The 25,511-nt window shown below is 44.2% G+C and overlaps 1 protein-coding gene across 1 annotated transcript in view; it reads left to right on the forward strand.

The window, feature by feature from the left end:
• Positions 1-25,511, forward strand: part of RASGEF1C (RasGEF domain family member 1C) — an 86,718-nt gene that overhangs the window by 41,237 nt on the left and 19,970 nt on the right. The window contains exons 2-10 of the mRNA XM_080398463.1: positions 5,728-5,910; positions 7,441-7,563; positions 10,162-10,299; positions 15,594-15,806; positions 17,966-18,040; positions 21,519-21,614; positions 22,709-22,811; positions 22,908-22,987; positions 23,612-23,707. Of these exons, the coding sequence (XP_080254589.1) occupies positions 5,734-5,910; positions 7,441-7,563; positions 10,162-10,299; positions 15,594-15,806; positions 17,966-18,040; positions 21,519-21,614; positions 22,709-22,811; positions 22,908-22,987; positions 23,612-23,707 (1,101 nt within the window). The 5' untranslated portion in view covers positions 5,728-5,733. The remainder of the gene's footprint in view (positions 1-5,727; positions 5,911-7,440; positions 7,564-10,161; positions 10,300-15,593; positions 15,807-17,965; positions 18,041-21,518; positions 21,615-22,708; positions 22,812-22,907; positions 22,988-23,611; positions 23,708-25,511) is intronic.

Raw genomic sequence — 25,511 nt, forward strand, 5'->3', positions numbered from 1 at the left:
ATGTCCACATAGGCACTAACTGTACTTGCCATGGGGACATTTGTGACAGCAGGCAGTGGACTTGGGGAAAGCTGGTGGGGTTTTTACCTTCATGGCTCTGCTGCAGGTCACTGGGCTGGCACCGGGGAGGCAGAGCTGGCAGCCTGTTAGCCACCCTCTAGCACATTGCACCTCTCTTGCTGCAGATTGATGGGCCCATATTATACTCATCGTTAGGCAGTCCTGTCTGTAAGCCATGCCCTGCTCTGTTTTCCAGGTTTGGGGCACTGGTTTTCCAGGGGTTTTAAGGCACTTGTGGATGTAGAGTTTGTGGGCAGCTTTTCTCCCGAGCATTGGTGATCCTTTGGTTCTGTGCTTTGGATCAGTGAATCAAGTTGTTAAATATTTTTGTGTAAGCAGTATCTTTTGTAGTGAGAAGCGTCTGTGGATTATCTGTTTTCATCACTGTGTTGGAATATTGAGCTGCCCTGGCCCATAGAGAAAGATTAAAAAGCAGTATATTGCCATTATTTTTAAATTTCTTTTCTAGTCTTACGAATGTATGAAATATATTAAAAGAATGTAAAGGAAAGGCACTCTTTAATAAATGTGAAAAGCCAAGAATGATGAAACAGAACAACAGCAAAAAAAGAGTAGAGGTAGAAATAAATACAAGCAAAGATTCCCTGTTCCAGTTACTACTGTAACACCCAGAAGTGCATTTCCTCTGCAGTGGCAGCGGGCTCACTTCCAGCAAACCAGACTTCATAATCCAAAAAAGCCACAGTTGAACAAGCTGTTGCTTGAGCTGTTGCATTTCCCAATCAGAGCATCCTTGGCTGAATGCACAACACCAAGATCTTGGAGAACACGGAGGAGCCCACTATGATCCAGTGTGACACAGTTGTCCTGCTCCTCCTTGGGAATAGAAGGGTCACGAGGACACCTTACTGCAAAGTGCCCCGACAAGTGAGGACAGACCTTTTTTGCACCTTCTTGCTTAGCACGACTTGCACAGAGCTGGGATTGTTGATCGGACTGTGCCACTGCTGGTAGACATAACATTTTCATAAAATTAATGCAAAATGCTACTGTTTCAGCTCAGTAGCATTTTATGTTGCCTTTATGCAGATACCAGTGCTGAGCCCCGTTTGCTTTTTTTTTCATTCTATAACCTTGGTTTTCTGTAGGCAAGGAAAGAGCCATATGCCCTGCCTTCTCCCACAGAGACCAGTCCCAGAAACAGTCTGCCTTTCTATTTTCAACTGGTGCAGAGACATTTTCCCGTCTCTGGGTCTCAGTCCTTTAGAGCACAGAGATAGTTTAAATGCTGCACATGTGCAGCCAGCCACCTGTATCATCAGTCATTTTGCGTGGTGGGATGTGGAAGTGTGCCCTTCACTAAGATCCCCTCGCCAGCAGCCCTCCTTCTGGAGCACCATTTATCAAAGTGGTCCTTCAAGGCGTACATTCTGTTTCACCCTTGTCACTGCCACCAGAGCCCGTGTGCTGTTAGCAAAGCATCTCTGCTCCTTCTGAACCCACAAGCATGAAGTCTAGTCTTGGGATCAGTGTATAGCGCTATCTCGTTCCAAAGTCAGGGCACCAGCCCTCCAGTATGTTTACTGCTGGAAATTTCTAGGTCTTAGTAAGTACGCGTAAGAGCAGCAGAAACTTGTGAAACTTGGGGGTTTGGCTTTTCCTTGCATGATTAGATTTCCCTGTACCTGGCAGGGTTGGTGGTGCCATTCCTTCAGCTCCATATATTTGTATGGTCTCTCACCTCCATACAATTTACAAGTCCTCTTGAGCCCAGCAGCAGGTCAGCTCACGTTGTTGCTCTCTGCCCAGAAGGTCACTAATTTGGGTCATTCTCTGCTACCAGCTGCTTGGCTTTATGGCATGTGGAAGAAGCCAGGCACTTTTGAGATCTCTGTATCATCCTGCAAGTTTTGGTTGAAATTAGCATCAGATTTCCATCTGAAATGAGAGGAACAGCGAAACATTGTGTGCTTAATTGGACTAAAGTTCAGGGAAGCACTTACCTTTTATTAGTGTGTAGATATATATATAAAAAAATATATATAATTGTATATAAATACAATTACTGAATTTTCACATGCTTAAATCTTACTGATTCCTGGTTAAGTTCAAGTGGTTTTCAAGTGAGGCTTTGAGCCATTTTTACCATGTGAGCTGTTCTTTCCAGGAAAAATGGGATAAAGTTTTTACATCCAACATGCTCTTCTTTACAAATATGATCTAATGCTCTGGGCTTGACTTTTACTTGCCATGGTTTGTATTTAAAAGCCCAGAATTGGGGCAATACTTGAACAGTTTGAAGAAGATTTGTATTAGAATCACAGAAAAGTTAATCAGAAGGGACCTCTCATGGTCATTAGTCCAAGTATCTGCTCGAAGCAGGGCTAACTTCAAAGTTTGCTCAGGGCCTTTTCTAGTTGGGTTTTGAAAGTTTCCCAGGATGGAAGTTGAACATCCTTCCCAGGTCTCTCTTCCAATTTCACGTGGTGCCCAGGGGAGGATTTTCTCTTACATTCAACTGGAATTTCCCTTCTGCAGCCTGGGGGTGTTTCCCCTTACCTGTCATTCTGCTCTTCTGGGAAGGGTCTGTCTCAATCTACACCGCCTGCCTTCTCCATCATCCAAACCACCGTCAGTACAGGAAGACAGATCTCCTTAAGGTTGTTTGCTTGTTTGTTTTCCTCTCTCGGTACCTTCCTTCTTGTTTCTGTATTCTGTGAGTGATTGACAGCATAACCTCATGTGCCTACTGCAGGCAATCACGTGTTTGGGCTCTTTCAAAGCAAGGTCGTGTTCCTATTTAGTACTTTTGGAAAGAGTATTTCAGAAACTGCATGTACAGAAAAAGAAAGCAGCTGTTGCAAGCAGAGAAGTCCCTGTCCTAAATTCCTATCTGCCAAACATTAATGTTAGTTAGTATCAAGCTTAGTAGTGCAAGAGGCTTTTAGTCTCTGTACAGTTGGCCTTCATCCTGATGTGAACAGAACAGGATCAGTTAACTTCAAGTAAGGTGGCAACGAGGCACCAGCTCAGATACAACATAGGCCTTGCCTGAAAAGTTGAGATTAGACCAAGAACTGCATGATAAAAAGTCAAATTTAATTTCTTCACAATACCCAAGACAGATGTCTCTGTGACAGTTGTACAGCTGTTTTTATTCAGCTGTTTAAAAAAAGGTAACTTTTTTCTTAGGAAGCATTACTATGTATTTCAGCAAGATTTCTTGTGTAATGAGATGCAGAAGTTCAGGCAATATCCTGTTTAGATATGTTTCTATTTGATAATAAAAATGGCATTGACAATGAGGGATTGCACTGAATAAATTATTACTTCAAATTCTGTTCTATGGCTGAAGCCAGGATGTGTCCTGTAAGTTCACAGATGTTTTAACTTTTTCTTTTCCTCGTCTAGACAGCTATATGTCCATGAGATTTATTTCCTGATCTATATGGACATGCAATCCTTCTTGGGATTATTGCCACAGGAACAAGACCTAACATAGAGCATGTTAGAAGTAACAAATGGGATTTGGCAGTCTTTCCCATTTACTACTCAGAGTCTGAGCAGTGTACAAAAAGCAGCAATTAGTTGTTCTCAGAGCCTTATTAACAGGCACATCTGCACATTCATTAAAACTAGATACTTCAACTTCCATCCTAGCTGGGATGACACTCAAATATTCTGGTCTTTAAACTAAAATCCCTGACATCTATTTTATTTTTTGTTCAAGGGAGGAATTTGTTGGTTTTGACATTTTGGTTCCTTCTTGCTTGATTGCAAATCCCGGAGGCACCCTGCGCTCCCGCCCCGTGTGAGCCTCCCAGAATGAGATAAGATGCAGTAACTACACTGCTGCCACCCAGGGAACAGTCCCTCCTTTGAAGGATGAAGTCACCCAAGTTTTGCTCGTAAAGCCTGATCTCCCACGGTGCTGGGACCCAGCCCCCAGCCTCTCCCAGGGCTTCGCACCCTGCCTGGCTTCCAGGCACACTGGCCTTCTCATCCTTGGTGGCCCAAGGCTCTGAGTTGGCAAGTTGGAGCAGCCTGAGCTTTGGGGGAGTAGATGGGTTGTGCCGGGTAAAGAGGTGCTTTTGCAACAGTAAATACAACATACCATGCGTGTAACTGAAGCTGAGCTGGCTGGGTCACAGCACACCTACTGATGGATGTCAGGGAGAACAGCAAGCTCAAATTTTTAAGCCATATCTATGGGGCAGCTTTTGAAGTTGTGTGTGGTGGTAAAGAGGCAGAAAAGTGGATGGAACAGGATACAGAAAAGGGCAGAGAAATATATTTAAAAGTCGGGTGTATCTGCTGGCTGCTTGTGACTGAGCACCAGCAGGCTGCCTGTGGCCCAGCACCTTCCTGCGTGGGAGGTCGGTGCCAGCTCAGCAGGCTGTGGGGTGCAGATCTTGCTCTTCCAGCAGAGGCTATGCTCAGGAGGGAGAGCTGGAGTCCTGGGAGTTTTGTGGCTGCTCAGGGGAGTAGGGGTTGGCTCTAGGACTCTTCCTTTCCATCATCTCTTTCCCCACCCTCCCTTACACTAAGTAAAATCATATTTAGAAGCAAATAGTCAGGTAATGGGGTCCCTTGCTCTGGGTGATGCATTTGCTGACCTGGGAGTGAGCATGCACTGTCCGTTTCCCAGTCCACGTCCTGTAATGCTGCCTCTAGCTGAGAGCGGAGCAGCTTCCAGGATGGATTTTGGAAGCAGCTGGAGATGCTTGAAAGCCCTCAGGGCAAAATCTGTCGTCCCTCTGCACCAATTCCGGAACAAAACAACTTTTCTTAGTAGAAGAAACATTTAAAGCTGATTGTAAGCCCCAAAATTGAGATGGAGCCTAGAATGCAACCTGAAGAGCCCAGAGAACTGAAATACAGGGAGCTTGAAACTGGGCTACGTGCCTGGCTTCCTTTCAGAGGTGCTGAGGACTCTGCATCTCCAGTGAAGTTGATGAATGTTCAGGCTCTTTTTGAAACATTTATTTAGTACCTAAGTATAGATCTAGGACTGACTAACTTCACGCTCCAAAAATAGTGCAGGTGTCTGCCTTCTCCTTCTTCCTCACTTTTCCTTGCTCTTTAATCTCTTCTTCATCTCCTCCTATCTTCTCTGTTCCCTCCAACTCCCTTCATTTTTCCATCCTCCCCCAGTTGTCTTCTGGTCCTGCTTCTACCTCCTTGCTCACTGACAGCTCTCCTGTCCCACGGGAGCCGCAGAGCATTTCTCAGGGTCCATCCTGAGCAAGCCTTAGGTGACACCCCTTTTCTCTCCCTCTGTCACCCTAAATTCTCCCTGCCTCGTTCTCAGGGGGGCAGAGGTTCAAACGAACAGTTGTGTTCTGCTCAGGAACCTGCTGAATTCAGGTCCCAAGTATCTTGCCTCTTCAGTGTGGGAGTGACAAGGAATGGCAGCAAAAAGGGAATCATCACAGACACTGTTGATTGGGGTGGGAGCCCAAAGTGGCTGTCAACACTTTCTGGCCCAAACGCGTAAATCAAAACATCCCATTTTCCTGTGTATTTCCCATCACAAGCATGACCGGCCAATGACAACAATGAAAGAGGTTATAATGAAGTGATCATGTTATTTTTGTGAACAGGAAACTCTCATTAGTGGCTTGTGTTTTTTGTATCAACCAGAAGACAGATGTGGCTGTGAATCTGGTGGCTTTTGTCCCTAATACAGGTGTTTCTGTGTTGTAGGAAGGCATGCCCCAAACGCTGAGTTCTACCAGTATGTTTACCCAATGTGGCTTCAGCCCTCATCTACATACTTCAAAAGAAGATGAACAAGGAGGACTGATCTTCCAGGATGGAAACCTTACCTCAGCATCTCTGGATGCTCTAATCCAGCATCTGATACCTACCACTGATTACTACCCTGAAGTAAGCAATTCACAGTATAATAAACAGTTTAATTTTGATGAATCGGGGCAGCACTTTATGCAAAAGTGCAAATTTGTTAAATTTTGAATTAAGAGGGCTAATTTAAAAGCTGCATACAATTAAAGCTTGGTAAATTGATGCATTGCTTTAACTGCTGTTTCACTGCTCTATAATTGTTCCCATGAAAAAGCAGATCCCAACGTTGATACTGCCTTTAAATAAGAGAATGGGGTGGGGGAGAGGGGAAGCTGTGGTGGTGATGAATTAGTGGTGTAGCAGTCGGAGCACATCAAAACTAGCAGCATATCCCAGAGAGGTTTAGATGAAGACTGAAGCAAAAAACTTCAGGAATGAACTGGCATTACATCGGCTGAATTGCAGTGGCTGCTGCATTCATCCAGGTTTGTCTGTGTACAAAGCGTTCCCTCAGTGACAACAGAGATGATCCTTCTGGAGGGTTCATAATTTACCTGGGGTTTATTCACACCAACTTTGCAGTCACTGAACAACACAGTCCAGATCCTAATCCTTGCTCCGTCAGTGAATATTCAGTGTTTCTTCACCAACAGTGTGAGGATCTGCACTGGCAGCAGGTTTATGGTCCTGCAAGCCATTGACTTCACTGGATTTTGCACATCCTGAGTGGAATTCAGGATGGAGTTTGACTGGAAGACTTCTAAGTGCTAATATATCTCTATGGAAAGGTTTGTATTTCAAAGCACAGGGTGGCATTGACTTCTGGGCAGTTTAGAAGACTATAAAAGTTATCAATGCAGAGCAGACAGCATGTTTTAAATAACCCACAGCTCAGTTTCTGATCAGCTAAAAATAAGTACTAAAGAAGTATATCAATTAAAAAAAAGAACAGAAAGGCCATAAAAATAGGTAATGGACAGATTAGGCTGTGAGATTTTAATTAAGCAACGTATGATATGTAATATTGGACCTGCTGCTCGGGAGCAGGGCTAGGTCTGAGGGAAAGGAGATAATTCAGGTGCCAGGAGGGGTTAGGTTGCAGACAACAGAGGATTCACGCATATATTTTAAATTCACTGCTGGAATACTTTAAATAATCCAAGGATTTATCCAACAGGCCTGCTTCCCACAGCTTCACAGATGTGGGACTGCATATCATATGGCTTGGCTGATAGAAGTGAATTTTGGGGAGATAGTAGAATAAATGAAATATTTCTTAAAACAGGCTGGGTGAGACCTGCAGGGCAATAGCAAGATGTGACCAATCTGGGGGCGTCTGCAGCTCACAACCTGGTACAACACAGAGATGCCTGAGTGTCTACACATTTAGCTTTCACTGGCCTCTGTGCACCCCTAGTTGTGCTGTCTGTTAGTTGTGCTGCTGCTGCACCCACTGTAGGCAGTTCCATTTTCAGGGTCAGGAGTGCTTATGTCTTTTAGACGTAAAGGTCTGTCCCGGTGGAAATGCAAAAACCATGGAGTTTGGGGCTCTTATGGCCAATATTACCCACTGTGTGGCTGCTTACAGCAGGTCTCCTTGTCTTTCTCCTGCAGAAAGCCTATATCTTTACATTCCTGCTGAGTTCCAGACTCTTCATTGAACCCCATGAGCTTTTGTCCCGAGTTTGCCACAAGTGCATTGAGCAGCAGCGGCTGGATGACCCTGTGCTGGACAAGGTTAGTTTATCTTTGCAGCAGAAAAATGTGACGTATTTTCGATGGGCAGAGAATTCTGGGGCTCTGGTGTGTGTCCTTTACCTCCCTTTGGATTGAATGAAACTTTCCGGTAAAGGATGACAGTTGCCGCTGAGATCCTGACATTGGCACATCCTAGTATTCATGTCCAAGAGCAGTGCTCCAAGCACTGGTGATTTCAAATCTTCTTCTAATTTTACCTTTCCCCCTGTCTCAGTCTTCCCAGGTGACTTTCCTTCTTAACTTCTTTAAGGCTCTGATGAAGCGTGCGGGATGCAAGGAGGTAGGATGTAAACCTCACACACTGAATTGCAGATGTCGACACCCCACTCTCCCATTTTTACTTAATGCGTCTGCCCTTTTGCTTCCTTGCTTCTGGTACAGTAATATTTCCTCTTGGCGTTACCTGTCACTTTGAACGCTATGTAACAGCATGCAGCTCCCCACTAACCTCCCGTTGCCGGCACTGACAGATCGTCCGCACAGCCGTGCTGCAGAGCGGCGCTGTCTGGCACACCAGGAATGAGCTAAAGCAGTAGCGAGGCTGTGACAAGCCAACAGAATGAGAAAATCCAAGCTGTTCCTGTGTCGGCACTCCTCCTGTTTTGCCCTAGGGACTGTGCAGACTGATATTGTGTGTAACAACACATGTGCATCCTCTGGCAGTCCCACAGACAGTGTGGTGGAGATGGATCCCACTGGATCCTATTCAGTGCGGGATTACACCCAAGCTCTCCTCGGTGCACTGATGAAGACCTATCCTACTGGAGCAGGAGATGCACCTTCAGTGCAGTGGAGGGGAGAAGAGTGTGCGATGGTTGCAACTTTCAAAAAAACCCCAAATTCTGAAATTAGTCTCAGGATCAGCCTTTCAAGCTTTGAAACACTGTTTTTGGCATCAAATACTGAATCACCAACACCTGAACGAACACACGTGCTTGTTTTTGCCTAGGCAACTGGTTGCATGAGTAACAGGAGCTCCACTTCACTATGGAGAGCGATCAGCCAGACTGCTTAGAAATCTGGTGCTTGGGTCGCCCATACAGTTGGTGTTAATAGAAATATCTGTATGAGATGCACCATACAAAACAATTTTTCTGAGGTTTTTTCTGAGCTCTGCTCTCTGATGCCACAACGGATGCAAGTTTAGGAGAATTAAAATGTGGGCATTGTGAAGTTTTGTTGCTCATTAAACTTTGCAAGAAATGAGAAATACTGTCTTTTTATGAAGATCTCTCTATTCGCCTGAAGTGAATCTGCATTTTGGACTGGCCGGTAGTAACGCAGAGTTGGTGGGACACAGCTGATTTTGTGTTCCTGAGAGTGAGGCTGACTTTGAAACCTTGCACGCAAATGACCTCCCATTGCCTGTGTCCTGTGACGTGCACAAAGTCCTCTCCTTCAATTCTTAATAGCAGTTTACACAGCTGGAGCAAATGTCTCCCCAGACCTTTGTAGTTTCCAATAAAGCTTTCCCTTTAGCAGCCACCTGCTGGTCTTTGAGCATGAGCTTAATGCTAGCTGACAGCAGTTATTTTTAGAGATGTGGTTCATTGCAACCTGTTGTTGGTGGAAAGCTGAAATACACATTTTAACCACCTTGGTTGAAAAGCAGAGAGCTGTGGAGCTCAAGAGTATAATTTTTCCTGATTACAGGGTACACTTTAGCTACAGTACGTAGGATGCAGAAGAAAGCTGTTTGTTTTGGTCTGTGTTTTCTGTAAATAAAAATGCAGTTTATTGTTTAACGCAATTTCCTTTTCACATGTTCTTGGATAACGGAGGATAAAAGCTTTGGAAGCAGCTACACAGGCCGTCCTTTGAGATAACACTAATGCACCGGGTGTGCTGTTCCCCACATATCCCTCCTTGCCCCATATCTTCTTGACTATTCGCACTGCGGCATCCTCAGATAAATCTACACCAAAAGTAAAGTGGGCAATCAGCTGTGTGTTATGTGAGTGGGTGCCCTTGTCCTGTCATGACCTTGAGTTCCTGTGGGAAGAGAGCAACATTATCAGTAGCCCAGGTAAAGTGACTGAAATGCTGGTGTTTTGTCCATCTTTTCTTCCTCATGTTACATCTGCCCCTGGTCTCTAAGCAGTTTTTTCATACAGCCAGAAAGCAAAGAAGCAAAAAAAAGTCTCCTTGTTGGTCAAGAAATACGTTCCAATCAATTTTTCAGAGAAGGATGAAAATATAGGAGGGTTGTAAGTACAAAAGGAATAACATATGGTTCAAATCAGCAAAAAGGCCAGATATTTTTAAAAAAGGTATAAAGGTTGCACCAACAAAATGTCCATCCAGCCGTAAACTGGCCAATTGCATGTGCAGAATACTTAAATCTGCATGTAAAACAGACAGTTGTGCATGCATCTTTGTTCTGGTATATTTTGCATGCCAAATTGTATCACTTGTGCACCACACTCTTTGTTTGCATGTGTGCAGATTTTGCAGGTGCAACCATAAGTGCCTTCTTTGAAAATCTGGCCCCATTTTCAGTGACGTACATATGTACTGGGAGACTTTAATGAGTAAATGTGTTTCAATTTCTACCTATCATTCTGGTTTCCATTTCAGGCTCGGATCAGAAAATTTGGACCCAAAATCTTACAGTTGCTGACAGAGTGGACAGAGACATTCCCATATGACTTTCAGGAAGAGCGGATGATTGGCCATCTGAAAGACATGATTCACAGGATAGCCCCATGTGATGAGGTGAGGCCGCCTGACCTGGGCTGTTGCACGGAGATGTTAAGTTCGTTTTCCCACTTGGATCTTCCTTTTGCCACGTTCTATTCCACGCCTCTTCTTCGACAGTCTCACAGGTTGTTTTTTTTCTCCTTTAACAGTTAAAACCTGAAGTAGCTTCCCTGAAAGCCACATCTCTCAGTTTAGGTGCTCCTATGGCAGTGACAGGGGGACACGTTGGAGTGATCAGTGGAATTTATCCTACTGCAGGTTGAATTGTAAGATAATAATATCCGCGTCTTACAGATGGAAGAGCTGAAGGCATAGTATAGACCGAATGTGGTGGTCACAACTCAAATAGCAACAGGGCTGTCATCTCCCAAGTTATAGCCTAGCAGAAGAGTGAAGTTTCATGACCCGAGACCAGTCATCCTGGCGGAGCAGTGGCTCAAGGAGCGCTCCAGGATGTTTGCTGTAGTGAATGAGGAGTGGAGCAAGCAGCCAGTTGTCAAGTGATTGCACTAGGGAGCTAAAAAGGCTCATCAGTGCCTGAAGGTACCTGGTGAAGGCTTCCTTTCTCCAAGGGCATGTATGGTCCTTTCTTGTCTCACCTTCTCCATTTATTTATGTCCTTCATCACCTATGCCAAAATCTAATTTTCTATTACTTACTTTACATGTCTTCATCCTGGTAATTTTTTTGAAACAATCTTTGTGTTTTGTCATCTTTTTCATTAGTCAGTCTGACAAGGGTTTGGCTTATTCCTTCCTGTCCAGCGTGAAGGAGTTCACTGGCCCTATGCTTGAGCAAGCAGGGACCCAGGCAGGAGGCACAGAGCAGCAGACCCTGATCACGGTTTGACTGGTGCCACTGGAATCCCCGTCAGGTTCACTGGATCTGTGGGATGAGATAGCTCCTCTTGAATCCAGCCTGTTTGGCTGACATGGTGACGTAGCAAGGGACAGTCCTTACATTTAAAGAAAATACATTTATGAACATGTAGCTTCTCTGGGAGCATGAAAATGGCAGAGACAGTGGTGTGTCGCCTGCTGGCAGAAAATCACTCTAGGTGGCTGTATGGTCTTGGTGTTCAAATGTGTGAGCCTTGTGTGTGGAGACCTGCTTCCAAATTCAGGTGGATGAAACCCATAAATTAATTCAGAAACATTAAAAATGCTACAAAGTCCATGAAAATAATAAGGGTAAGAGCAAATTGTACATAGAGAGTCTCTAATTAGTTCTAGGTTAACCATGGGATGTGGGAGAATTCATTTCCATTGGCTATATCAAGGCCTGGTTTCAGGTCACAGATGGGTGCAATTCAGTAGGACAAAAAGCACATACCCATGAGGCTGAGAGAGAGGGGTGGAGGGAAGAGAGAAGGAATTAGCAGGGTTGCGGCACAAGGAAAATTAAATTGGATGCTCCTACCCACATGAAACAAAACAGCTGCTCTTGGGCTGTGCTGGCATCGCGGCTGGCAGCTTTGGGTAGCTGCAGGCTGATACGGATCGGCTGGCTGGGCTGGGAAGGGGTGGGACAGGGAAGCTGTGTGACACTTTGATGGAGGTAAGACAAGAGACAAGGTGGCCTCAATTCCATTGATCGGAGCAGTAAAACTTTTCCCTCAAGGGGAAGAGGCAATGAGCGTGCCCCTGCCAACCACCAAGAAAGGCACCTTGCAGCCCTTCAGCATCTGAAGTGAGAGAAACACATACAGACCCACCACGTGTCCACTGGAAAGAAGGAACCCACCAAAAGGGCAGAGAACAGGGGGTTTGCAGGTGCTCTTTGAAAGCAGTAGCTGTCCCAGTGAAGAGCCATAAATGCTAAATACCCACTTTTTGCATGCAAAGCAATAGGTTATTTGCCTAACCTGAGCAAGCGCTGCACACATTTGCTCTTGAGCATGCATAGCTGTGTACCAATGCTTATGGGTGCCCTGGGGGGCCTCAGACTAGATTAGGTTCAAATCATTGTTTTTCAAATATTACTAGGCACTGTAATTGCAAGTGATTGTGCCTGAGCAAAATCAATAATTAATTTAAGAAACAGCTCATATCCTACAAATGCAAATTTCCTTCTTTAAGGGATAGCACAAAAGAGTGGTGGTGCCTCGAAGTTGTTTGGAGGAAAGTTGTTCCCATTGTGAATCCCAGAAATGAAAGATTGAAAGATTTGTGAGGTCATCTAGTCCATGTAGGTCAATGCAGGATTTTCCTCTGCAGTGTATGCTCCTGTCCTTTGTAGAGTCCACTTTCTAAAGGCTCTGTGATGTGCTTATAAAGGTGTCCATGCTGAGAAGCATTTCTTAGTAAGTGCTGTGATTTGCATTTAGAGTTAGAAATTTTAATTAAAATTTGAGCTCCTAAGCCACCTGCTGAGGCCTGCTGTCTTCAGAGGAACTTTCCCAGTTAAGAACGAAACATTTTCTTTAAATATTAAACAGTAGTGTGCTCCTTTCGACTGTTAATGTGGCAATGAAATGAAAACGGTTGATAGAGTCCAGCATGCAGCCCTTGTACAATGGGGGGTCACTTTGTGGCAAGATAATTACCAGCATGTTGAAGGTAATGAACAATGTTGTTTTCGGTTAGTGAACATAGTTTAAAGAAGGCAGGAAATGCTTTTAAAAGGGTAAAGGCAGGATTATATTTTTATTATTATTTCTCCCCCAACACACGGAGAAAAGCTTTCTAGGCAAGGGTGCATCCAACCCATTTTCAGTGAGTCTCTTCAAGAGCACTAATTTCTGCATGGTTTTTTTGTGTCCATTAAGTGTGTCTCATCTCATTCTTTATTAGGTGGTTGGCTTACCTGAGTCTTTGTTTACTGTATTTACTGAGATATAGACATATCTGTATTTTTGTGCCATATTCCCTGCAAAACTAGGTGAAACTAGATCTCTTGGTAAAGGATTTCTTGAAAGACTGGCTAATATGCATGTCTTTCAAGCGATTTTATGCTGCTTTTTGGCTTTTCATCCGAACAGTGAAAAATTTGATAATGTGCAGACATTGCTGGTCCAAGATTTCTCATCCAAACTCCTTTTTGAAAGAGAACTGGATTTTCAGCTGAAAGTTTTTTGGCAAATGTTTTACATTCAGTAGAAAACATGGATTTCAGTGCTGTGGCCACCCCCACCCCCCAAATTAATTCCCCTGTTTACAAAATATGTTCACAAAATAGCAAGTATGTCACTATTTGAGTTTCTACTAAAAAAATAACATTCTGTTCATAGAGCTTCATAAACTGTGCTGAAATTTGCAAACACACCTGGATGTAAACCGGAGAAATACTTAGATGGCGGTTAGTAGTTTGGGTCCAGGGCATTCTTTGTGAACCAGAAGTGTGACCATCTGTCTGAGTGAGGATTTACATGAAGAATGCTAATCTCTCTTCCTTGGAGCTAGTATACATCAGGAACAGATGAAAACTGAAATAACATTTTCTTATTTTCTAAAAAATATTTCAGTTATTTATTTTTACATCTTCCTCACTAAATTTTCACTACTCCTGTGTGATTTGCTTCCAAATAGAACGTGTGTTGCCATTCTCCAAGACAAGTCCCTCCTGCCTTCTAGGTGCTTGTTTCATTTCAGACTTCCCAGTGCTATTTTGCAAAAAAGCCTGACTACATCCTGCTTACGTGGCAGATGTTCCAGCCCAGCTCAAGAGAGCCTCTTCCTTGAGTGAAAAGAGAGGAGGCTCCTCAGCAACGTGAAACCTTCTGCTAGAAAAAACCTGTATGACATTTATAAAGTATTGCAACAAAAGTTAAAACACTTGGGTTGTTCTCAAGGTTTCCAGCCTCAGTCTGTAATGGAAACGGTACATGTCAGCATGTTATTCTTCACTCAGAAGTAGCAGGAGATGCTACTTCCAGTGTGCGGACGGGATACTGTGTAGGCGAGAAGAGCTGACTCTGGCTTCTGGTACCTTGAACACCTAAAACGCGAGTGCTGTCAATGCCTAACATTGGAAACTGTCCGCAGTCTACAAAACTCTGAGGAAGAGAAAGGCTGGATCTCAACCATGGGATTCAGGAGTACTTCCCAAGACTTCACTTGGGCTGCGTCCCACTTGGGGTGTGACACAGGTGTGTGCTGGCCTTTGTGGGAAGGCACAATGCAGCCAAGTCCCTCTTGTGATGATGAGGACTGCGTGGAGGGTGCCAGGGTGTACAGCTGCTGTGCAGTACAGATGTGACGGAAAGGCTCCTTGCAGGCTTTGTCACACTGATAGATTACAAACTGATGTTACTGGCAACTTGGTGTTTGGATGGGGAGTGAGGAGTTACTCCACTTGTGAGCAGACAGAGGATCTTTCCACTGTATGTCTTTGTGCTGGAAGAGGAGCTGGTAGTAGGCTAGCTTGCAAATTGTCTTCCCAAGTGACCATGCTCTTTGAAATTGAGCAAGCACCCATTGCACCCATGCCTGATGCTCCTTTCTCTGGCTGGGAAGGCCCATGAGGCTGTGTTCCTCAGCCAGGGTATGCTTCACGCTCTGTGTGAGGCTTTTGCCCAAGGATGTTTCCAATTAATCCATGTCTTTAGAGCCCATCCACCAGTTGTCTCAGTTTTATGATACCTGCATCTGTCAGTCGTGAAGAGTTGGAGGCGTTTATTTCTGCCCATCCTCCCTGGCCAGCAGCTCCGCGCAGTCTGCAAAGGGCTGCTCCAGCGCCGAGAACAACCTGAGCAACTTAGTAATGATCATCCTGCTGAGCACATGGCTGTGCTTGGAATACGGTATGAGCTTCCTTCAGTAGCAATTAACGTTTTGGATGTTAAATACTCAAAGCTACACGATGCTCACCACTTCAGTTGGGTAGCAAGTAGCAGCATGCTTGTGCTGCTTTCAGCTCACAAGGATGGAGAGAAGAGCATTAGAAATGTTTCTTATTCCTAATAAATAAGAGTTGACTAGGCACCACTAACAAGCAGAGTTCTCAGCCAACATGTAGCTGACATAAAGGGTAGGTACTGAATGCTGCTGTGCTCCGGAAAGCTGCAGTAACTCGTGTTGTAGCATTACCTCTCCTCTGATCCTGATGTTGGCAGGAATATGTGAGTACCAGTGCCAGCCCAACCCACCAGCACTGCCTGCCTCTTCTCTTGACTGCAGTCTGCTTCTCTGGTCCAGAGCACAGAACTGTAATTAAGCCAACTGGTTATTCTGAAATAGCCGTGTTGAAAATAAAATGGTAACCTGTTGCTGACTTAGGAGTATTTTTCAGAAGGGAGAATTCAGCATAAAAACACTCCTTTGTTAAGTTCTGTGGGTGGTTCATATTTCTTTTCCTCCCTGTCTCTCCAGGCCTACTGGAAAAAGATGAATCAGCTTTTACAAACCCTGAACCAGAAGCTTGCAACCCTCAGCCACGGGCAAGAAGGGATTGTCAAGATCAGTGCTGCTGTCTCTGATAAACTGGTTGCCTTTAAAAGTAAACCTCCATCAATTCAGAGAGAAATCCTGAGCGTCTGCAGTGACCCTTACACTCTGGCTCAGCAGCTGACACATGTGGAGCTGGTAAGTGGGAATGGTTCCCAACTGCTGCAGTCAGAGATGATATTTTAAGCCATCAGCTGCTAAGTATTCCAGACAGAACCAAAAATTGTCTGCACTGCTGCAGCACGTCCCATGCTGTATCAGCACTGCAGCAGGAGGCAGGGTTTGACAGGTTAAGAGATGCTTGGGAAGCAAGCTATATATCAGAGCCTTCCTGCGCATCTTGGGGTGGGTCACTTTTCTTTTTCAGCTTGCTTATTCATGAAAAATGAATCATAATCTCAGGAAGGGATTCTCACTTCTCTAAAGTGCTCTGAGCCCCACAACCTAAAGGTGCTATTGAAACGGCTGGTTATTAGCCCTTTTATTAATTTGGAAGACATTTTAACAGTTCAGATCTGTTACTGCAGATACACAAAGAGTCTGAGTTGTCTGGTATGTTTTTCATTTTTCCTTTTGGGACTTTGTCCATGGACATACAAGGGTGTGCAAATACCACCCACACAAAGTCCTGCTGTTTCCCTCGCTGGACTGCAGCGCACTCTCAGACAGGCTTTTGATGGTAACCACTCCAATTGCAGTACCAAGATGTTGGACAGACTGTTGTGCTGCACACCCTTCTCCCAGGTTGAGGTCCTCTGTGTAGACCTCCTGGATGTTGACAGAAGAACATAAAACATTGCTGCCATCTGCAGATCTCTTGATGCTCTAATGATTCCCTGCTGCCTGTCCTCCTGTAAACACTGCTGATCCTGGAGAGGAAGGCTGGAAAACAAACCATGAAATGGACCATGGATTGGAGTGAATATCATGGAATTAGCCTTGGGAATTCTGAAGGTAGTTGATATTCTGTTTTTCAAGAAGTGGAATAGTTCAGAAACCCCAAATTTAGAGTCATCTCATCTTGGTTAGTTTTCAGAGCATGCAATGTTGGCTCTTTGCTTTATATAACTTAAGCCAGAGAGTAGAAGTCCTGTTTCCTGGAGTTTTTTCTTCATTTTTTTTTTGTCCTCCACAGTACAACTGTCTTCCAAAGGGAGAATCTCTGTAACTGGGGCACTGCTGCACTTATAAAATTGATGCAGCTTCATGTTTTCATTCCACTGTACTATAATCAATGCTCTCTGCCTTCTCCTTCACTTACTGCTTACTGGTTATGGTACCTAACTACACTGCACTGAAACTGTCCGATGCTTATTTGTTATTAATAATTATTTGCTACTTATTTAATAACAGTTATGTGTTAGTAAGGGTCCTGTACAGCTATCAGTGGCAAAGTGAGAAGCCAAGAGAAATAGCATAGGAATAGCCATAAAATTTCCACTTAAGCAAAATTACTGTATATTTTATTGTTGCTTGAGCGTCCTAAGTTTGGACTGTAGGAATTCCAAAATATCTCCTCTGAAATACCTTTGTGTGGCCTAAAACCTACTGAAAATACTTTTTTTTTGCCCCTAATAATCATTTTTAAGGGAATTGAAAAGCCTAGTAAGAAGGCCAGTGTGCAGCTGGAACTGCCAGGTGTGTTCAGGAGCTGGTGAAGATGGCCTGTTGTTTACTAAGCAAGTCCTGGAAGCTTTATTTACTCTTGTTTTGGTTAATGCCTGGACACTCTACAGTGTAAGCAATGCCTTTAATGTAAGCACATGCATCTTCAATGCCTGCCTTCCCCAGTGGTACAGAGCCACCACCCCGGGGCATCACCTGAGCTTCAGTGGGTTTGGAGGCAGTGTCAGAGCCTGTGTGTGCAGATGAGCAATGGATTGCTATGGTTACCGGATAACAGCGTCACTGCCATTCTAACAGCTGGGAAGCAAGGCTATTGAGTAATGCTGGACCACAGCAGGTCTGTGGCAGCACCAAGCACAGAACTGAGGTCTGCTGGTTCCCAGGTGGAGCCCCTGTGCATCCAGCACCTTTCTCTCTGGGCAGTGCAGGGGGCTCTTACTGTGGCTTGTCAGCAATGAGACCTGTTTATTTTCATTTTGTTCTTTATGCTGAAATAACTCGTAATTGTTCTTATGAATTTTAATGTCTGGTGGTAGTTGGCTGACTACCAGTTCAGTAACACCATTCAGAGCTGATGGATAATGGGGATGTCTTACCAAGAGAAACAGAAGAGACTCCGGGCTGCTCTCTTATTTCTTCCTCTCTCTCTTTCCTCCGCCCTCCTCTAATAGGAAAGGCTAAGTCACATTGGACCTGAGGAGTTTGTGCAGGCATTTGTACACAAGGACCCTCTGGATGGCACCAAGGTATGATTTCTCCGCGTGCAAAGTGCCTCCTGTGATCACTGTTTGTTCAAGATGAACTGATGTGATGAGATCTGTAAGAGCAGGGCCCGGGGCACATGTTGATCAGGGTCAGGCCAACCGATGACCTGTATTCCCGCAGCAAAGATGGGACCTGTTGGTAGAGCTCATACTGGCAGGTCATTGCCATTCCTTCCTGGTGAGAGTGTGTCCCAGCCCGAGACTGGCCAGAACCCTCGATCTGCTTTCTGGCTTGTTCCTCCGAACCTGCTTTGACCAGGGCAGATGGCTTGTGGCTGTACCCAGCCAGGGAATGTCTCTTCCCCACGCTGAAGGCATAAAGACTCTGGACGTGATGTCATGCCCATAGTGTGTGCCCAGACACCACAGTAATGAGTCAGTGCGTCATGAATCAACGTACTCTTCTCTCTCTACACAATAGTTCTTAACCCAAAGCACCACAGGGAATGGAGTGCCTGATCGGGGCTTCATCCAAAATCTGTGGAAGCCAGCTGGAGTCTTTCCACTGATTCCAGTGGGGTTTGAAGGAGCATTTCAGTGAGTGCCTCAATAAGGAAAGAGACTTCCTGGCTGGAGAGGGAGAATCAGGGGTTTCACATGCTGCCAGAAAAGAAAGAGGGTGGAAAATTCTTCCCCTGAACTGCATATGGGCTCCCACTGTGATCATACATCAATGGCAGAATTTCATCACTGGATGCTGAACATAACAGGAAGACCTCTGTTTATAGTGCTGCCCAAAGAGCGCCAGAATAGCTTGTAATGCTGAAAAGATGGATGGATGGTTGAATAAAAAGTGCAGCATCAGGCTTCTTCTCTTACTGGAGTTATGGAGATTCTGCACTTGGTTTCAGGAATAGTTTCAAGTATTCTGACATTCTTTAGGAAGGAACCCCAAGGTAGCAAAGGTGCATCAGAAACATGAACACAGTGAGATTTCAGCAACCTGCTGCAAACATGAGGGACAAAACTGAAAATGAACAGTGAATAATCTGTTGTGAAGTAAAACGAAAGTGATCAAATGTGGCAATAAATGTGAGTGAATTTTGGAAGAGTGGGATGGAGGCAGCAGTGAGTGAAATCAAATAGCATAAAGCCATAGAGGGGAAGGGATGCTAAGAAGAAGAAGGAAACATGTGTACATTAGCTTATTACCGAACAACGGCTGAAGCTGTATCTGGAATTTCAGATGCAGGGTCAGCACAGAATGCCACCAGGATGTGAAGAGAAATTGGGGTTACAAGGTAACTGTAAGGAAACATCAGCTAAGGTGGATGGGAAGGATTAGAATGAGAGGTGGAGAGCCTGAAAATAATGGTGGGATTGGAAATCTGACAGAACTATGACAAGCTATTTGACAGTTAAGCGTGTTCTTCAAATGCAAATCTGAACACTGAGGTGCTGCCCAGTATCTGTGACTTCAATGAAGTGCATAATGACAGAGAAAATAACGAGTGCAAAGCAGGGACGCACCACTGCGTTGCCTCTTAAGTTCAGGGAGATGTCTTCCCCCAGGAGGATCTACTTAGTAAAGGAGAGCTGCCGTAAAGTTTTCACACAAGACATGGCACTAACAAATTATTGGATTTCAAGTCAGCAAGGCTGGTGAAAGCAGAAGTAGCCTGGAACTCTTCTCCACACTTTGCCTGGGCTGACCAGAGCTCCCAGCAATTATTCAGCAGGGATCATGTGGGACCTGGCAGAGCATTTTATACAGTGGCACAAACCTTATGTGGACCCACAAAGAGCACCCCTGTTATCCACAGGGAATTGGCTCTGGTCTGAATTCCCTCCAGCTGGAGATCATATTAAACATCTTTCTTGTATGAGGGCTTCAAAAGGCTTCACTTAACAAATGTTTATCAAGCACTCTGAGTTGCAGATGGAAGATGCTAGGGAGGTGCTAAATATTGTTGCCATTTATAAAGCTCAACCTTTGAAAAGCAGTCTGTTTCAACTGTAACTGTTGCACATTTTTTACAAGTTTTGTGGTATTAGCTGTGGTTCTTATGCCCTGGCAGAGGATAACAGTGTTGAGATGGAAATACCACGTTAAGAACAAAACCTAGGTTTCGTGTATTTTTTGCTATCACAGGGAACAAGAAATACCACAGAGCATGTGAAAAGCAACTGCTGTGGGTAGACTGGGGCTGCTTTGGGTTTCCTTTGTTTTGTTTGATACTTACATGCTGCTAGCTGACATTTACTTTTTAGATACTTTTAAAATACGTTTTTTATTGTTTATGTGGTCTACTTATAAAGTGGCTGGGAATGTCAGGCTTGTTAAGACTTGTTCCATAGCACGGTATTGTGATTTCTGCCCATGTACAGAATCACAGGTGAATATTTTCTTACTTTGGATTACCTTGGGAATCATACTAAGCCCCATTTCTTACGGGGTCTTAGTCACCCGTTTAACTTAGGTAATACGGGTAATCCTATTGACATTAATGGAGCTGTGTTTATGCATTGTGATTTTCTTCTTAGTGGCATGTATTTATGGTAGCTCTGGGAAATGATCATCTTAATAAAACAAAAAATCAGTATTCTCTGATACCCTCTAGTGGATGTTAATGAATGTTCAAATAAATCACATGAACTCTAGAGAGCAGTGTGTCCTAGATGGACAACCTAAGAATTAAGGGCTGGGAAAAGGACTTGAATTCTTATAATCCCAAGCAACATCTTCAGGCTGTGTGAACTGCCCTATCACTCCGCTGAAGTCAAATATCTGTTGATGTCAAAGGAACTGGAAGAGTTCAGCCAAGTATCTGCTCCCACAGCCTGTATCAGTAATGGGAATTTATGTTAAATTTCATATAAAAAAGTGAAAAATATGCTTCTCTTATCAGTGAAGTATCTCTGGCATGTAAGTTGAAGAGCAGCCAGCAAGACAGACCTGGTCGTTAGAGAGCCTATTGTCCTGAAAACTTGATAAGGAAAATATATTTTCTTTCCATAAAGAAGCAACTGGAGCTGTTTTCTCTTGCTTATCACTTGATCACTTTGCTAAATTACGGTCTCTCCCCTCCAGAAAAGGGCTGTGGGTGGCTGCATTTGCTGAAGTGAAGGGAGTCCTGGAATCAAAGCCACAAACTGAGCGTGCTGTGGAAGACTGTGCTTGTCTTAGTTTTTCTGCATATTGCTGCTGTCTGAATCCTGCAGTGCCCCGGCTGTTAATATCCCAGTGAAAAAGGTTCAGTGCAGGCTGTGTCGGTGAACAGTTGCCACAGGCAAAATGGGGCTGTTTCCTACATACTGGTGTGAGCGGTGTGGTGTGGCGCACTCAGCCAGACCCTGTGCATCTGCCAGCCACCGTCTACCTGCTGACTTTTTGAAAGGGGCCCTTAATGCACGGTCTTCTGTGTGCATAAGAGAGATGCGGCCAATAATTACCTTCATCTTGGCAACCAGGCAGCTAACTGAAACAGTTACACAGCTTTCTGTGCTTTTTTCTCCCCAGACTTGTTTCAGTGAACAGAAGAAGACGAGTAACCTTGAGGCCTATGTGAAATGGTTCAATAGACTCTGCTATCTTGTAGCAACAGAAATTTGCATGGTAAGTGAAAAGCATGTGGCATGTTTTACCACATGCCTGAAGTACCAGTTTGAGATTGTACATTAATAAGCAAATCTGGGGGTTTATTTCTCATGGCCTAGCTAAGCATCTGATGGTAAGTTTTAGTAATATTGCACTCGGAGAAGCAACCTGATAAATGGCAAACATATTGCAAAACAGAGCTGGCGACACACGGGGGATACACTGTTGTCTTGATGTAGTAGGAGCGCGCTGTGGAATAATGAACCCTGTAGGGAAGGCAAGAGGAAAAAATGCCTTGAATTATCCTGTGAGATTTCTGCTGGAAAAGATTCTAGTGGAGCTGTATTTGTTATCTGTCATCCTAAAGCTCTGTTGTGCATGTGAATTCCCATTGCATGGCTCTTTGTCCTGCTGCCCATTACTGTAGCTGTGACTAGTCATTTTTTTAATTTAGTAGTGGTTTTAGTTTCTTTAACTTGGCTGCATCAAAATGAAATGAATGTTTTCTCCTTTGAAAAGGGTGGAGAAGGGAGACAGAGTAATAGTATAAACAGCCTAGATAGCCTGTCGCTCCAAGCATTACCATTTGAATCTTTGGAAAATATGGGGTGATTCCAGTCCAATTAAAAATTGTATTTAAAATGCAAGCTACCATTTGGCCTGGCTGTATTGCTGAAAGGGAAAGAAGAGGGAAAGGGATTAATGCAGTGAAACAAAGTCTGTCTTGGACGAAGATGCTGCTGTTAGATGGGTGTGAAATCCTGCCCTTAGGAAAGCCTGTGCTGATGTGCCCGCTGCCTTGAGGGAGGCGAGCAGGGAGCGGGGCACTGCTTCAGGGCTGCTTGGGCTGCCTGTTCGAGCACCAAGACATTAACTGAGGCGAGCCTGGGAATTGCTGTGAATTTCTTCTGTATCACTGCAATGAAAGTGTTGATTTTAGAGGCTGCCAGTCACCAGGATCCACTGGATTGCTGGAACAGAATTAGGGCCGGCGACTGATAGCAGATGGCCCAAGCTGTGCAGGGACCCGTGCTATGCATGGAAGAAATGTCTAAGATGCCCTCTGACTCTGCATATGCTTAATAGATATATTTGTTTGTTCTAATTCGCAGCCTGCAAAAAAGAAACAGCGAGCACAAGTCATCGAATTCTTCATTGACGTTGCCCGAGAGTGCTTTAACATAGGGAATTTTAATTCGCTGATGGCAATCATTTGTAAGTACAGCTTCTAACCAGGTCTCTCCATCCGCTGTCACACATGAAAAAGGAAACCCAGCTCTTACCTATGGCTCTCTTCTTTCTCACTCATAGCTGGAATGAACATGAGTCCAGTTTCCAGGCTAAAGAAGACCTGGTCAAAAGTGAAAACAGCCAAATTTTTCATTCTTGAGGTAAAAAAAGTGCTCATACATTGCTTGAATTATATTCTGGGGTTTTTTGTTCATGAATTTTCACATTGTTATCCAGGTGTGAGATATTTGCAGACATGTTTCACAGGCTAAGGACCAGATTCTGACTGAAGTTTCCCAGGTGCAGTGAGGAAGGTGTGAAGCTGCTGATATGTAGAGGTGAATCAGAGCACTCAAATAAATAGGCGGAGCTAAAAACCCCAAAATATGAGCCTATATGCAAGCCAAAGTGCTTCCCTGATGCCACTTTTGTTTGGCCAGGGACACAACGCTGAGTGTAAAGCTCCAAGCTACACCTTGGATGTCGAGTGAACAAGGCTCAAGGTTGTTTTTGTATTGAGGATTTCAGGATTTGGCATATACAAAATATGCAGCCTGTATGCTCCAGATAAAAGCTCAGTAAGCTGTTGCTAGAAAAATCAAGGGTACAAACAGCCATGATCTGTAGATCTGTCCTTGTATCTTTGGTTCACGGGGGTTTGGGTGTATGTGGATTTTTGCAGATGTAGGCTGGGCTCTGTTCAGGCTTCACTACAACTAAGGGTCACGTTTTCTTCAGAGGAGGCAGGTCACTTTCTAACCAGACATCTTCTTTCATGTATCTAGCACCAGATGGACCCTACTGGTAACTTCTATAACTACAGAACAGCGTTGCGAGGGGCTGCTCACAGATCCCTCACTGCACACAGCAACAGGGAGAAGGTAGGTGTGACCACATCCCATTTATCTCCAAATGGGTGGTGTGCATTGCTGCTGAGGGCCAGTGGCTCAAAGATTTGATGCAGCTGCTCTCCTCCCTTCCATGGGCCACCGGTGTGAGGCTTGTGCGCTGCTGAATGTGCTTGGAAATGTAAAACTGTGGCTGAAAGGAGTCTGAAATGGATCACAGGGCTTTTGTGGACTTGCTCCTTGTTGCAAGCATCTCTATATCCCTGAAAAATTCACAGTTTAGATTGAAAAACCCGACGGAAACAGGTATCCCAGACTAAAATGACTTTTATTTTGGTGTGGAGCATCAGCCTGGCAAGCCCAGGTGGAACTGTGCTTTTGTTAGGACTGTGCCAGCCAGGCTCTGTGCAGACAAGCCCCTATTGTGTGGTATGCATTGGAGATGGAGAGCAAAGGGCACGGCACTCAGGGGTGAGCTGGTTCTCCATTTACATTAGGGAAAGACAACTTACTGCAAGTCCTGCAAAGAAGGTCTAGTCTGAATCCATTGCAGTGGATTTGGGGGTGAAGTTCTGTCCTTGTGAATTTTCATTTCATTTGGTTGTTGCTGCCATCTCGGTGAGCAAGAACTGTTTCATCAGTGTTCGTGGCAGATACGTAGCTTTCCGAGGTATCACTGGTGCTGCAAAAATCAGATTCACAAGATGTTAGTGCAGGATCCTCCTATTTTGTGCCCCAGTATGTTTCTTGTTAATTTTCTTATTTCTCTACTCAATTCTCTCTTTTTTTTTTTTTTTGTTTGTTTTATGAAAGAGGGTGTTTTTTTAAATTGCAATTGCACATAGCCATAAATGGGTAATCTCTGCGCAGACCATGGCTAAGGTAAAGTAGATACTGCATGAACAAGCATAATATAGAATTTAGTATTCATTCACTAGAGGAGCCAGGCCAGATGCTAATCTCACATCCCTGTAAATTTGATGTAAATCTGCTGAAGCTAATGGAATCTCACAGCATTTACAGCGAAATGAGATCAGCCTCTGGTCGCAGGCTGAGTCAGCTGTAATGGGAGTATGCTGAGTTGTTCTGAAAAGCACTTCTCTGTGCAAAGAAGAGATGATGGCTTTGGATGTTTGTGACTGGCAAAGAAATTCTTTTAACTCTCATGTACTGCAGCGAGGACCTGTCAGTCTGAGATGCTGCTTAAGTTTAGTTGTTCTGCAACCATCATGTGTATTCAAACCAGTTGTTTTACTGTTTGACTTAATTTCCTGTAGAAGTTAGCAATCTCTGTCATATCTCAACCCCTAGCTGGTTAAGACTGATGGCAGAGAGGTTTATTAGATTGAAAGGAATCTGGTTTACATAAAAAAAAAAAGCCCAGATTCTATTTCCCTTGCGTAGATAACGTTAGTTCAAGAAAATGTTCAAGCATATGATTTGGTAGCTACTCACACTGGGTATTTTACAGTGTCAGGTAAAGCAGATCATGTAATTCTTAGTGTAGGAATTAAGGAATTTTGTTTCTTTTTATAAGCAAGATTATCAATTATTTGTTTCAATGAGTTTGAATAAAATTGAAAGAACATGGTCGCTTTTTTGATAGAAAATGTTATGTTGTTTCTTGGCAAACTCATAGCAAAGCTCATCTTCAAACTGAATTGTGCTTACAAGAGTCTGAGGTCCCAATCCTCTCTGCCCCTCTTCTCGACAAGTGGCCATGCCAGAAGCACAGATGGAAGCTTCAGGCCTTAGTCCATCTGCTTGAGAAGGGAGGTGCTCTGGAGGGAGTGCTCTTGTCGCAGACCAGCAGACCAGGCAGTGGGTTATGTCTTGC

The sequence above is a fragment of the Falco punctatus genome (assembly GCF_963210335.1).
Source record: "Falco punctatus genome assembly, chromosome: 8".
Classification (NCBI taxonomy): domain Eukaryota; kingdom Metazoa; phylum Chordata; class Aves; order Falconiformes; family Falconidae; genus Falco; species Falco punctatus.